The sequence below is a fragment of the Punica granatum genome, chromosome 6 (genome assembly GCF_007655135.1).
Source record: "Punica granatum isolate Tunisia-2019 chromosome 6, ASM765513v2, whole genome shotgun sequence".
In the NCBI taxonomy this organism is placed as follows: domain Eukaryota; kingdom Viridiplantae; phylum Streptophyta; class Magnoliopsida; order Myrtales; family Lythraceae; genus Punica; species Punica granatum.
In genome coordinates this window covers 5,511,096-5,525,717 of record NC_045132.1, presented here as the reverse complement: position 1 = coordinate 5,525,717, position 14,622 = coordinate 5,511,096, and the positions used below count along the sequence as shown (strand labels likewise).

Sequence of the window (14,622 nt, the reverse complement as noted above, 5' to 3'; positions counted from 1 at the left end):
GTTGGCTTCTAAAGGGACTCTCAAATGAAAAAAGAAGCAGACCGAGAGAGGAGGAACTATTTTTGCATTTAGTCGACCGTGTCCACCTTGGCCGAATGCAAACCCTACCTAATCTATTGCCGACTAGGAAAATACACACGAGGGGTCATGTGTCCACTCAAGTTGCGCGTCACTAAAGTACCATTTGATCATTTTGGAATCGATTAATCATTAACAGTCCAAACACAGGCTTGATTCATTATCTGCTGCTCTAGGAGCACGGAAAATTTGGGGCTCTGGGTCAGACAGTTGGGAAACCATGTCATCCACACAATGGCCACAACTCAATGTGGTTTATTCGAAAGCATTGCTCAAAGAGAATGCAATAATTTCTCGGAATAAAATGATGTGAAGTCTACTTGACACAACCTAGCAAAAGAGTTTTACTTTAGTTCTAGCCCGATATCACGCGTCAATGTAATGATTAGCACGAGTGAGCTGGCGCTGAGTAGATCGAAAACTTGCAAACAGAAGCTCTTATTCGAAATCAATGCTCTTTATTATACAACAGTTGAGGTGTCCAATCATCTAACAGAAAATCGGGCAGACAACAAAGACAATGCAGCGCAACTTGGGCTATAAATTACTAAAGCAGGGGGAAACAGGGGAGGACCAGATACTGGGCCTTTGGGAAGACGACCTACTCTGCTCTGGACTGTCCAGCTCGGGAAGACAAGATGATGCCGACAATAAGGCCGTACAAAGCCAGCGCCTCCGCAAAGATGAGGATCAAAATCATTCCAACGAAAAGCTTTGGTTGTTGTGCATTAGCTCTACAATGCATAACCACCAGATTTAGGTGTGCAACCACGTAACACATACGCGATAATAGGACGTAACACATATGCGATAATAAGAGAGTGATAGACGAAAAGAAGAATTTCAACACAACAATTATCTGAATAAAGGGAAATATCATAATCTTTGAATCAGAAGAAACAGAACAAGAAGCGAAATATAAATTCAAGAAGCTCAATATAATTGTGCAGAACATCAAAATCAAAATCAATCACACAGATCCAAGATTCCTAGATTTCTTTTCCAACCTTCAGAAAACATCAAAATCCAACAAACATGGAAGACGCAGCAGCTCAAACAGTTGTAGATCTGACTTTAAGCATCTACTGCTCACCTCAAAACAACTTTCTGCCCAAAGTGAAAATGTCATCACTATTTTCTTCATTTACTAAAATCCAAACGCATTGCACTCAATTTGATAAATATTCTAATAAAACCATTTCACCAAGTTATTGGCATTATTACTTTGTTTTTTTTTTTGGGAGCAAGGATTCTGAATGAATGGCCAGGAACAGCAGGAACGATTAAATCTCAGCTAGAGTGAACCTAGATTTGTATTCATCAGTCAATAAAAGTAATTTCCAGCAGAATATTTTAAGAAAGTCTCTTTCCATGTTATATAACTCCTAAAAGACAGGCATGGTGCCATAATATGGATGACACAGAAAAGAACAAAGTATATAAAGACTGAGCCAAAGCCTGGGTTCTGTCCTGTTCAGATAGTAATCAACAGATCTACCTGTACTGTAACCAGATCGATCTTGATTTTCCATATTAACGAAACAGATCGCGAAGGCACCTTAACCTTTGCCACCTCGAGACTCAATCTTCATCTCTAAATGATCTATCATATGCTCATGATGACTAGAAAAGCTTATACATTGAAGAATAGGAAAGAATTCAAGGACCTTGCGGTACAAATGGACGAGCTCAACCACACAAAAAAGAAAGAGGGAAAGAAAACAAAATCCACGCCAATCATCTAGCAACTTGATGTAAATATTATTGGAGGTGTTTTTAAAACCAATTCCCCAAGTATGGGTAAATTGCACTGACAAATGACACCCTTCCCATTGGAAGATTTTATGGCAAACACCCGCTATCGTTGCAATACAAAAGTTACTATGACCAATGAACCATTTTGAAAGTACCAACTTCCAGATATAGCTAGTTTAATCATGAAAATTAAATTTGAACCAAGCAAAAGGTAAGCCTAGGGTCTAGTTCTGTAAATACTCAGCCTACATCACCAAAAAGTATTAAGGGACCTCAATAAATAAAACAGCCATTAATAAGAAGAGGTCTTGGAAAACTTCACCCTATTAACAGACCATGCACTCCCATGTTTCTTACATAAAAAAGGAAAAGTTTGGGAAAGTAAAACGACATTATAATCTTAAATCATTTCAGTTTGCCAGTAGCATTCCCTTCCCTTCTTACTCCTATCAAAAACTGAATTTGATCATGTTAAATGTAAACTGTATGCACTGGATTTGATTTGATGCAAGTTTTGGTAAAACGGTTGGACCAAATTATATAAAATTACATTAATGGGCTACTCTGAGCAACGATTACTGGTGAATGACCAGCATCAGCAGGAAAGATTGAAACGGTCAACTATAATGAACCTAAATTTGTAAGCACAACACAAGACAAACAGATTCCCAGCAGAATAATGCTGAGTCACTTTCCATCATATATGAACGCTAACAGGAAGGTATAGTGCCATAATATGTATGCACGCATGAAAGTACAAACACTAAATCAGATAGCAATAATCAATCAACCTGTAAATGGAGAAATCTAAACTTTTCTTCAAAACGAACATGGCATATCAAAGAGAACCAGGAATTTTGTCACTTTAGGATTTGATTTGCATCTCAAAACATTGTAGTTTATGCTCCTCTGTTAATGAAGGTTATGCCATCCATTGATTCTGTATTTCTTATGTAGGAATTTGGGTAAAAACAAAAAGACAGGAAAATCCTAAACCACTAGGCTGTGATGGTAGCATTCGAATTTCCGGTCTACTCTTCCATGTCAATCATTTATTATGAAACAAGTTATTATTATATAAACTAATAGACACATCAGAGAGGTCTTTTATGAACCGTAGACTGATTAGAATACGAGTACCAACAGAAATCTTCCAAACAAGACTACCATACAACCCTAAGACATAATTCTTCAGCAAATGAAACAAAACCAACAAAGCCAAACAAATAACACAAAAACAACAGGAAATAAAACAAAAGTTAAGAACAAGAAGAACCCAAACAAGAATATGTCATAGCAAGAAAGCTCAATTCTGCACCTAAAAGCAGCAAGAATTAGAAGGAAGCATAGCAAAGGAATTACCTAACACCGGCATCCCCCACGATACCAATGGCCATGCCGGCCGATAAACCCGCGAGCCCGCAAGCAAGCCCCGACGACAGATGGGCATAACCATCGAACAGATAATACGATTTGGCCTTTGGGTTAATCCCTGTGCTTATAATAACTGCAATAATTAAGCCGTAAATACCCAAAACTCCGGCCATAACAACCGGCACGATCGACTTCATCACGAGCTCCGGCCTCATCACGCCCATCGAGGCCACTCCGACCCCGCTCTTCGCTGTCCCATATGCGGCTCCCATGCCTGGATCAAATCAAAGTCAATCAGAATCCAAACCTGGGACTGTACCCAACAACTGAAAGAAGATACGAGGGTTCAGTAAGGATAGATGAGGTCCCGGACTTACAGGAGAAGACGAGGGCCGCGGCAGCGCCGAGGAAGCCGAAGAACGGTGCGGTTTCATCTCCGCTGAACGTCGACGACATCTCCGGTGAGTGTAATGAAGGGGAGCGAGGAATCGGAGGAGATTATAGGAAGATGACGATTGGGGAAGACGACAGGGGTGAGGAAGCAGGTCGGGGGAATCTTCTCTGCAACTCTGATTTTTGTCGGATCAGTTGATTGGAGAGGGTAGACGACGGGACGAGAAGGAAGCTTCGTCCGTGGGCCACGGTACCGTAAGCTACTGGACTGGACTGGACGAATATGGGCTGAATATGGGCCGGGCCACCGAATGCTTATGTGAGCTCTGGGCTCCGGAGAGGGCCATAATGGGCCGAGATCCTGGCAATTATATCTCTAAATGAGTTCTTAAGCAGTCCTTGTAGTTTAGAGATGTTTTTATTTTAACCCTTCATGTTTTGAAATCTATTTGGATGAGGATGTTCATGATGAATCTGAATGTCAAGCTGATGAGAGCTCATCTTCCTAGAAAAATCTCGACTGTTAAACTTCTTGTTTTGAAAAAGCATTTTCCTCTGAGAAATTTAATTGTCGAATGCTCCTAGTTGTCGAAGCTACATTTACTTTTAGAGCTTTTTGAGTTGAAGGATCCAATGTCACCCTTATTGTTTAGCATTCCCCTCACATGGAGCTGGGGAATGTTGGGCCGGTTTCTCTCCTATATGGAGAATGATGAGGGCGGGTGATGGAAGTAATCTCACATGGAAAAATTGAGAGGAAATCCATAGGTTTATAAGAGATAATGGTCTAGCAACCCATTGGCTTAAGCTTTTGGGTTGCGGATGGGCCCGAGTCTCAAGTAAGCCCATGGATTTTTCCCAACAGGGAAATGTTTTTAGCTCCACATGTGAAAACTAAACGTGAGTTTTTGTATATTATTGTTTGGGACTGTAACCAAGTTGTGATTCCATGACACATTGTCAGTGACCAATCTAAACAGTCCTAACATGTAGATGAGGAGTGTGTGTTGCCAAAGCACTTGTGTTTCTCAATTAAAGCCATATAAACACATTAGCAATCATTCAAGTGAAATTCTAAGGTCCATAAAATCTAATAATGAGCATTACTGAGGACTGTCCAAGCCCTTGTTTTGGGACTTGTAATTTGGGCTTCTACGCAAAATAAGGCTGAGTTCTCTACACGTATCAGGTTTGAAAAATCTCCTTTTGACCACGAAAGCCATTCAATTGAGTCATGACATTGCAAACTATGTTAAAACCTGCACTGTTACAGCCATCAGTATAGACTTGCTCTCCTAAACATGGGTTAATTTAAGCGGTTTAACCCGTGATTGTGTAATGGCACTCTAATACTGCTGAAGATTCGGGTTTTCTAGAGGCATTCTCATGCTAATTCATACCCATCTTATATTTTCAGTCAATCATATTATATATATATATATATTCTCAGCTTGTTATATAACACTAAATTTCGCTCCAACGTCAGTTTATCCCGACACAAAATACTTTTTGCTGCATCTCAAATTCTTGTATTGTAAGTAAAATTCATCATTAATAGCGCACTGTTATTGAGTGCACCATCACTCGTGGTTTATTAATCTCCCTCTTATTAATATCATGCACATCTAAGTATATGGAACAAACAATTAATCAAAATATGGCTCGTGTATGGGCTTCGTCGAAGGCAGGGCTCACGGCAAACTACAAGCATCGGAAGCACGATTTGCAAGCCCTACTTACCTTTTGCTTTCGTGCTTTTTGATAAGTGATCTTGGTACTGTGATCTTGGTACTTGCTCGCCTTTTTTTCTTTTCTTTTTTTATGTCCTCTTTAATAGGTAACTAAAGGTCCAATTGCTCGCCTTATCTTGCACTTTAATAAGACAAAATTAAAGCAACGTTAAACAAATTATGACCTTTTTCATGGTTGGATGAACGCGTCGGTTCATTTAATTGCACTAAATAGTAAATGTAAATGCCATGTCAAAGATCACTATTCATAATTATTCGCATCTCCATCATTGTACATGATTTCTTAAAGAAAAGAGAGAGAGAGAGAGAGAGAGAGAGAGAGAGAAAAAACTTGTAATTCACATATCCATCCATATCAACCATAAAAGCTAACGTTATCATTTCTCATATCCATAAACATAAGGGCTAAATTTAATCAATTAATCTAATAATAAAGTTGATATGAATTGGTGAATAAATGATTAATATCATATATATAACACTACAAAGATGTCTATATCGATCTCTAGTTCGAGGCATTATAATAATTGCAAAAAGGAAGTCATCGAGCCACACGTTCGAAAATTTGATTTTTACTCAAAGCCAGGACATATCGAATGGTGGGGCCAGAAGTTAAGGTGTGCAGACGTCGTTACAAAGGAGATGGTCGATGAGCGAAGGTCATCTGAATTTATGGAATCGGGTGTGAGTGATAATGTGCATATTTCGAAATGGGAAGTATAATAATTTTTGCCCTCTTCTCAATGAACTTTTCCAAAGAGGGCATTGTTTTTATTTTGATCCTCGAGAAAAGTTTTTTTTCTTGTTTATGACTCATGAGAAACTTCATTAGAGAAAGGGGACTAAAGCAAAGATACAGGGGAAAAAATAAAACGATCAATCAGATGGAGTAGAAGGCGAACATCAAAATCAAGCAACAAAATCTATGGGTCTTCTAACTCCCGATTTGGTTAAGCAGTCCCCAAAAAGAATTCACTTTTTTTACTTTTTATCTCAGAAAAAATGAAATGAAACCGAAGAGTGTGGAAACTCCTATGATATCACATATATTAACGATTGAATTCTCCTTTTCAACCATTCAACATAAGAATTTCCTTCCTGAAATATGTGGCAGGCATGTGTCGTCGAGTACTGGGCCTCAACTTAGTAAGGACCGAATATCTTGTAGCACCCCGAACAAGATGATTGCTCACTCGACTGCCCGATGAATAAGATCCCCCAGCACCAGGCGATCCACTTCAAGTCCTTGTCCTCGAAAGCCATTATTACGCCAAGCAAGTTCTGGTCTCGTTCTCCTTCCCAATCGTAAAGCACAAATTGAAAAACCTGGACGCAGTACTGTTCGCATTGAAACCACAAACTGACGGATGGATTTGGCCTCTCCTTCAGGGGATGATAAGAAGATATTTTCTTTCAAGTTGTGTGTTGGGGGTTGTTTCAATTATAAGAAATTTCATCATGAGAGTGGTTTCGATTATAAAAAATTTCATCAAAATTGGAAGAACAATATATATATAAATTTTTTTCGAACATTCAAATTTTAGAGAGAGACTGGCCCCGATCAACCCTCTCTCAGTCCATCCATGCAAAGACCCAATCACCATTTTCATCTTGAATAAGGCCTCATGCACAATCTTATTATTTTATCTTGGATCGAGATATTTAGTCCTTGCTCTTTTTTTTTTTTTCATCACATGTATATCCAACTTATTATATGAGACTAATCATGTTTCAACATCTGTTAGGTTTTGCCACGAGGTCTTTTTCAATCCCCTACACTACAATTAAGTTCTGCTCACGAAAGCTCAATATATCATTGAGCATCCTCGTGATTTTATTTAGCACTTACTTTGTAAGGATAATAATTTATCATTGGAAACCGAACTGCATAAGAAAGGCCATTGGATGTGTTTAAACACATCCAATGTAATGTTTATAAAATATTTCCCCTACCAAGTTCAATTTCACAGACTGATTCCAGTATATCTTCAAACTAAAAGATTGTGTAATAAAATTTTTAACTCTATAAATGAGTGAGTAATGTAGTGATCTCTATTTTTTTCTGAGATAATGTTAGTGATCTCGATGACATCGAATAACAACTTAGATAAATGACTGTCTACGTATACTTTGGGATATTTCAAGCCAAATTTCTCTGAAGAAAACATCTGAAAATGTTTTTGGTCTATTCTAATACATCTAACAGTGAACATATAATAATCCCAAGGGGTTTGGCCTAACAGTTAAAGTGTGCCTAAATTTACACCCCTATCCCTGGTTCGAATCCCCTTGGGACCACCGGTGCGCCTTTGACTTGATTACTCACTCTATGCGCCGCCATGGGTTCACAAAGCCCCGGGGATTAGTCGGACGAAATCTGAACACCCTGGGTTAGCGAAAAAAAAGTGAACATATAATCAATAGGAAAAGGTTAAAATCATGGACCAAAGAAAAATGTAGAGCATTGCTTTTTGACAAATTAACAAAAACAAAGTTGCAAGTCTTGTCGATCGGGGGGCGCAGAAAAAGGATTTCTATTCTAGAAACCCGTAAAAGGGAAATGTCAGTGAAGTTGAAGCAAAAGAACAGACCCGTCAATTCCAATATCAATACTTATAATTGTTTGATTGGACCCTCCACAGCGTGTTCTTCGTGTACATACATTCACTCATTCTTGAATGAATGTATCGAACAAGCCGAAAATTCTTAATAACGAGACGAATTATGTGAGGAAGAAGCTGCAAAATCGATCAGACCTGACCCGACCGGCCATTGTTAAAGAAATTAAAGCCAGTGCCAGTGCCAGTGCCAGCCTCATAGGTCATGATCATGGTATGTAATATGTATGTTTCAAAACCCTTGAGCTAGACAATCATCTGTTGCCAACAGAGCAATCAATTGATTCCTCAATTCTGTCTCAATCAGTTGGCCCATATTCACCCCCACGTTTGTGCCCTAGAGAGTTCATGTTGAAGTTAACTTTCTACCCGTCAGAATCATTGTAGCAATTATGCATCTTCTACCTCGCAACACCGAGTCATGGCAACGAAAACGAAACATGTAGATATCACTGTTTCGTGCCCACTTAAACGACCTGGATTATTATTGACGGCAAAGATTCTTTTTTATCACTAATTATCATTTCATTTATGATGAGTAAGTACAGCTCTATCATATGAATAACTCCATCAAATTTGGATTGTATTCTCTTTATTTCCTTAGTTCCAAACACATGTACGACGATGCGATCTTCTACATTCCTTTGCTCGTATATATATGCTAGCTACCAGTGAATGGTTTGGACTCAAACTCTCGTGGTATATTATCCAAGCTTAATAACATTGAGTATTCATATGGTCGTTTGCCCCATTTGTTATTATTGTTTCTATATTACTTCACGATTTGTAATAAACAAAAGCTTGCATATATGATATATTCATCAATATGTGTCTGAAATAACAGTCAACACTAACATGCGTGACATGATGGTACGAGAGTTTGATCATCTTCTTGAGGTATCATATATTCAAATCATGTCGGCAAACCGTGGAAAACGATTCTAGAGAGTTTGATCATCTTCTTTAGGTATCGTGTATTCAAGTCTACTTGGCTAACTGTGGAAAATGATTCCTTTGAATGTGCTAGATACGACATAAATGACAGGCTTGGATCGGCTAAAGGAGAAATTAAACCCCCGAAACCACTAATTGTAATACAAATTCATAAGATGAAAAAACAAAGTTTCTTTCACCAGATCTCTCTTCTAGCTAGTCCCGTGAAATATAATTCCAATGATAATATTCTCATGGAACACTAGCTAGCCAGCAAACTAGTGAAATTTTGCATATAGAATAAAACGATGACGATTTGTTTTAAAATTAAAGTACTGGTTACAGTCAAACTGGTTACAATCAATTACTAGTTCTTTTCTTCAGGTTGATCATACACTGATTAGCCACGGGATCTCCACTCTTGCTTGTATGATGATGATCAATCATCAGCTCTCATACAATGACAAATCACTAGAAAAAAAATATTGACCTTTTTATTGCTTCCATCACCATTACTAAATCTAGAACAGTATGGTTTTCATCCAAATTCCCTTAGAAAATCCTGTTAATATTGGTCTGAAAAATTTCACGTTTCACATCTCTATGGCTCATATAAACATCTCAAGGTTGTCCATTCTCTAACTTTAGCTCTCTTATTGATCACGACTGATAGCCGGCCTGCTCCAATCAGTGAAAAATAAAAATTATTATCGTAGGGTAATTTTAGTGTAGAGGCAAGATATGAAAAGTTTATAATTCGTACTATTCATTTTTTTTTTCTTATGTTAGTATAATTATATATAGATATCATATGTGAGTGGCACCGACTAGGGGAGTGTAATCATAGTTCATGTCCCTCGAGAGAAGCTTGTCTCTCACACCTTAAGAATAAAGAGAGAACATGTGTAGCAACATATACAGGGTGATCGATGAGAGAAAGAGGAGTGATGTTGAAGAGTACTTTGGCTATAGGATCAATTATTATTATTGATCAAATTTTTTCTTGTCTTTTCAATATTTATAATCGAATTCTTCATGGTGATTTCTCTTCACCAACTACCATCAAGCACGAGAGAGAGAGAGAGAGAGAGAGAGAGAGAGAGGTGGGTCAATGTCAAAGGTTATGGATCCCAATTGGACCCCCCAAGGATATCCTTTAACTGGTTACGCTAGCTCTCTTTGTCCACAATTGACCTTTTTCGAACATATAATATTAATTAATGCACTTTAATTAATATTCTTTTTTTTCCCCATTTTGTAAAGATATATTTTACATGTTTTTCTTTAGGACACAATCTAATAGTTCTTTTCCCCGTTAGGTATATATTTTAATGTTTATTACAAAATTGATCTGTTTCTCCACCGGTTCAGAAAGGTCTTCTAAACCATGCAAAAGACACGACATATCACGGGAATGCCAATAGGAAAAATTAGAAATCTACAAGAAGCCAAGGTTTTCTGATAATTAATTAATTATCGAGTAATGTGGATCTAGCAATGAGTAACGAGGTCCGTCTGGATGAAAGTTTCACAAATGGACCAGTGTGAGTTAAGGTGATTTGGCGACTTTTTTTGTTTCCCTCTATATAGTTTGTGTGGGAGTGCGGTGAGAGATTCCGTAATTGCTTTTCCTTATAATTTTAAGTGTATTTGGTGTTTGGTAAGAGTTTTTGAAACCACGATTTGGACCACAATTACAGTTATAAACGTGTTTTTCTCAAACATATTAATATATGTGCTTGTGAAATATGCTTTTGCTTATTCTGTTTTAAGTATTAATAATTGTCTTTCTTACTTTTAACAGTTTTAAATTGGTTCTTCTAAACACTTTAACTTATTCTGAGATCAACATTTTCTCTTTCAGCAATTTTGTTTCAAAACTTCTCCATCAGCAACAACGCTCCCAAACCAAGCCAAGAGTAAGGTATCAGATTCGGTATAATGAATAGAGAAAATTGGGAGATTTTTACTTTTTAGTAAGTAGATTTGGTTTGAATCTAAACTTATCGGGGTCGATTGAACTTTTGAATATTAATGATGTAAAAAAAAAAATGTCACATGGAAGTTCTTCTATGGAGCTAACATGCATCACTTCTTCATAAGTAGGATATTTCTTTTCAATTTTTGTTTTTTATATTTATTTTAGTAATTGGTAAAAACAAGGAAAAGGAATTCCTTGGAGTAAGTCCCAGATTCATTGGAAGAGGACGAAAGTTTGTTTCTTTTGCCCCCGTTTACATCCATTTTTCACACGCAGCAGTAATTATAGAAACCGTGAGGTACGTTACTTAAAATCGAGCTTAATTGCTTGAATTTGGGCTTAATTAGAGATCCATGACGTGACCCATTGGACGCACAAGGGGCCCGTGTAAAGAGGCGGCCCATGATCGAGCACTTGATTACTCGACTCGAGGATCCGCGGCATTACCCTATCTGGACAGTTGTCGGAGGGTTGGTTATTCGAGAAGAAGATTATGGTAATTTCTAATTGGGGTGATCTGTTCGGATTAGCTGAGAGATTCAGCTAAACAACTTTCAAAAGGAACCTGGACATACATACGGGAAGGATGACAATTCTACATGACTTTTAGGGATTATTTCCTTGGCGAATCAAATCGAACATGGGAATAGCTGGACACACAAGTGGAAGGGAGCTCACGTAAGGAAATTGAGATGACTTTCTATCCTAGGCGAGTTAATGTGCGTGCAAGGCTAGAGGAGCACAACCGGTGCCCCTACTCAGCGTCCAGAGGTGTTTTCTTGGATAGAGGATTTCATTTCATGGAGATTGCTTGAAGATTTGACAAGAATATTTTCTTAGCTTGGCAATTTCCAGATCTTGGCTAGATAGAATATTTATGCCTCGTTTGTTTTCAGGGTTAAAATTACAAAAACTTTAACTTTAACTTTAACTCAACCCACTACACAACAAAAATACACATTTTCCAAGTCAACTTTAACTTTAATTCAACACACTATACAATATTTGTCTTTTTCCACAAGCAAAATCAAAGTTACTTTAACTCTGAAACCAAACGCCTCATTATATTTCCTAGTTTAGCTAGCTGTTGGACAACATGAATTTTATTGCTCTCTTTCATTTATTTCCTTGTAATAAAGTTGAATATCTGCTCATTAGAGTTCCTAGGTTCACCCTATAACAGTAGACGAAGCCATTCATTGTAAGCCCCCGGCGACAAACACAATAACACGATGCTTATCTAATTTATCTTTACATTAATCTACCCATTACTTTATCGCACATGCACTTCAATACCTACATATCGCACCTTTTCTATTTTTAATCTTCGTCATCTACCCCGCGGAGCCCTTGGTTTGATTCTTCTCCTCATTCCTGGTGCTCTCAATTCCATTCTTCCTCACCTATCCCTTGGGACATCTTGTTTAGTTCTTTCTCTCACATTTCCTTATCGGAACCCTTGGTTCCACTCTATCCCTTCTATCCATTCTGACTCTTTCGAGCTAAGAATGGTTTTATCAAGTCAAGGCTTCCAAGCCTAAGGCTCTTCTTTTCGACTACCTTGTAGTTGAGACTCGCCAACACGGACCTTTCGGGGACTGTGATCATATCCTTCCATGAACAACTTTAAGGCTGTGACTTCACTTTCGGCTGCCTCTAGCTGAGATCCACCTACAAGGAGGCATCACTTGAGTTACGGCTTCCTAGCCGAAGTTCATCCATTTCGGCTATATTAGTTGAGACACATCCTTCATTGGCTTTCCCTAAACCATGACCACTGTTCACTAGACCGGCTCTTGAGCTGTCTCGACATCACAAGAGTGGCTTCCGAGCCATTTCATATAAAAATTAGGCAATATATCGCACGCACATTTGGGAGAACTTAAACGGCTCAACCCTCGAAGCCGTGACATCGTCTGTACCATCTATACAACCTCCTGACTGACATCAACAAAGTTGCTGGTTATTCTTATGGACCCTAGAGTCGTGGTGCAACGCTTCAGCCAGATGAAGACGGCTAGTGGTTTCTCCTTCACAGACATTTTGGAACTGCATCCTAACACGCCTGACAACCTAAATGCCACGCGTCAGCTGAAGAGTGGATCGCGAATTCCAAGCGAAACAACTTTCTAGCACGCCTGGTGGGATCCATTGTACAGTGATCTTGTGCCCATATTAATCTATCTTGCACCTGCAGAGACACCTGCAACCTTTCACAAGGACATAGCCGAATACCATACGGCTGATTGATAATATTAAAGAAGATTCAGCCCACGGCAAACAGCCGAGCACTACATGGCCGGTGATAGTTCAACCATATACTATCTAGCTATCACGAGTTGATAAATTAGTTCAGCTGGACGCCATGATCATGAGGAACGACATCGAAAGTTATACGGGTATTCTTCTTATAGGTCGCCATCAGATTCATCAACGGCCTTCTCTTCTTGTTTAGCATACAACATGCCTGAGTCGCAAGCTACCTACTCGCAGTTGGCTCCTTTCACATCCCAGCAGGTAGAAGAAATTCCATCGCCATCATTCCAGCATGGCGGGATTGGGTTACAAGAGCAAATGGTGTCGTTTTTTGTGCCACAAGGAAGCCAGCACATGAATCAGCTGAACTCGTAGCTATTGGTTAGCTAGCCGGCGGTGTATTAGCTACAACGGTTTGTGCCTTCAGCTGCCGGTATATATCAGCCAGCACCTCAACTTGCATATTCAACTAATCAGTGGCAGCCACAAACAATTCATAATGCCCATTTGGTTTATCCATTAGGGTAACAAAAGGTTCAGCTGAAGCAACTTCAGCTACCCTAGCTACAACAACGACAGTCGATTATGACGTATCGATCAACTGGACCTGAGACTCGTCAATGGCTAATACCACAAGTGCCGCTAATGACACCAGCTAACCAAACAATACAACGGCGGCAACAATATCATCCAACTGCGATACTTTAGCTAGTGCATCAGCCGCAATAACTCCAAGCTGTAACACATCATTCAGTTGAGACTATTCATCAATAAAGGCAGGCTAACTACAATCAGTCGTTGATGTCATCTCTTCACAGGTTGCGAGGAACGTTTGGGAGGCTCAACAAAGTCCCAATTGCGTAAGTTTACTCTACTCCAAGCTTGTGGATAGATAGCTTATGGCGGAAAGGGTCATAATAGCTATCAAAGTCGTGAGGCTGACATCCTACAACTCAGAGTTCATCCTCACATCATTTCAAAATTCAATGAGAAAAATCTCATAATTACATGTCAAGTCGTGCTCGACTCTTTACTTGCATAACTAGACATGGGGGGTATTGTTTATAGCCATTTTTTGCACCTAGTGGTAATTATGAAGGACGTGAGGTACGTTACTTAAGATTGAGCTTAATTAGTCGAATTTGGACTTAATTAAAGGTATACGACACCACCCATTGAACGCACAAAGGGGCCGTGTAAGGAGCCAGCCCATAATTGAGCACTTGATGACCAAATTGGAGGATCTGCGGCATTACCCGATATGGATAGTCGCTGCAGGGTGGGTTATTTGAGAAGGAGATTAGGGTAACCTTTAGCTAGGTTGATGTGTTCGAATTAATTGAGAGCTTCAGTTGAACAGCTCTCACAAGGAAATGGTCCTGATTCTTTCGAAGACGAGATCGACACACGAACTTGGACTTACACACGGGAAGGATGGTAATTCTACATGGCTACTGGGGATTATTTTTTTGGCAAAACAAAT

The 14,622-nt window shown here is 38.9% G+C and overlaps 1 protein-coding gene across 1 annotated transcript; it reads right to left on the bottom strand.

Annotated features, from left to right (window-relative positions):
- Positions 1-488: 488 nt before the first annotated feature.
- Positions 489-3,801, bottom strand: LOC116211541 (V-type proton ATPase 16 kDa proteolipid subunit). The gene is made up of 3 exons (XM_031545983.1): positions 3,585-3,801; positions 3,196-3,481; positions 489-812 (listed from the first exon to the last, which is right to left on the bottom strand). Exons 1-3 carry the CDS (start codon positions 3,661-3,663, stop codon positions 680-682), a joined length of 498 nt encoding a protein of 165 aa, XP_031401843.1. The 5' UTR covers positions 3,664-3,801; the 3' UTR covers positions 489-679.
- Between the last annotated feature and the right edge of the window lie 10,821 nt (positions 3,802-14,622).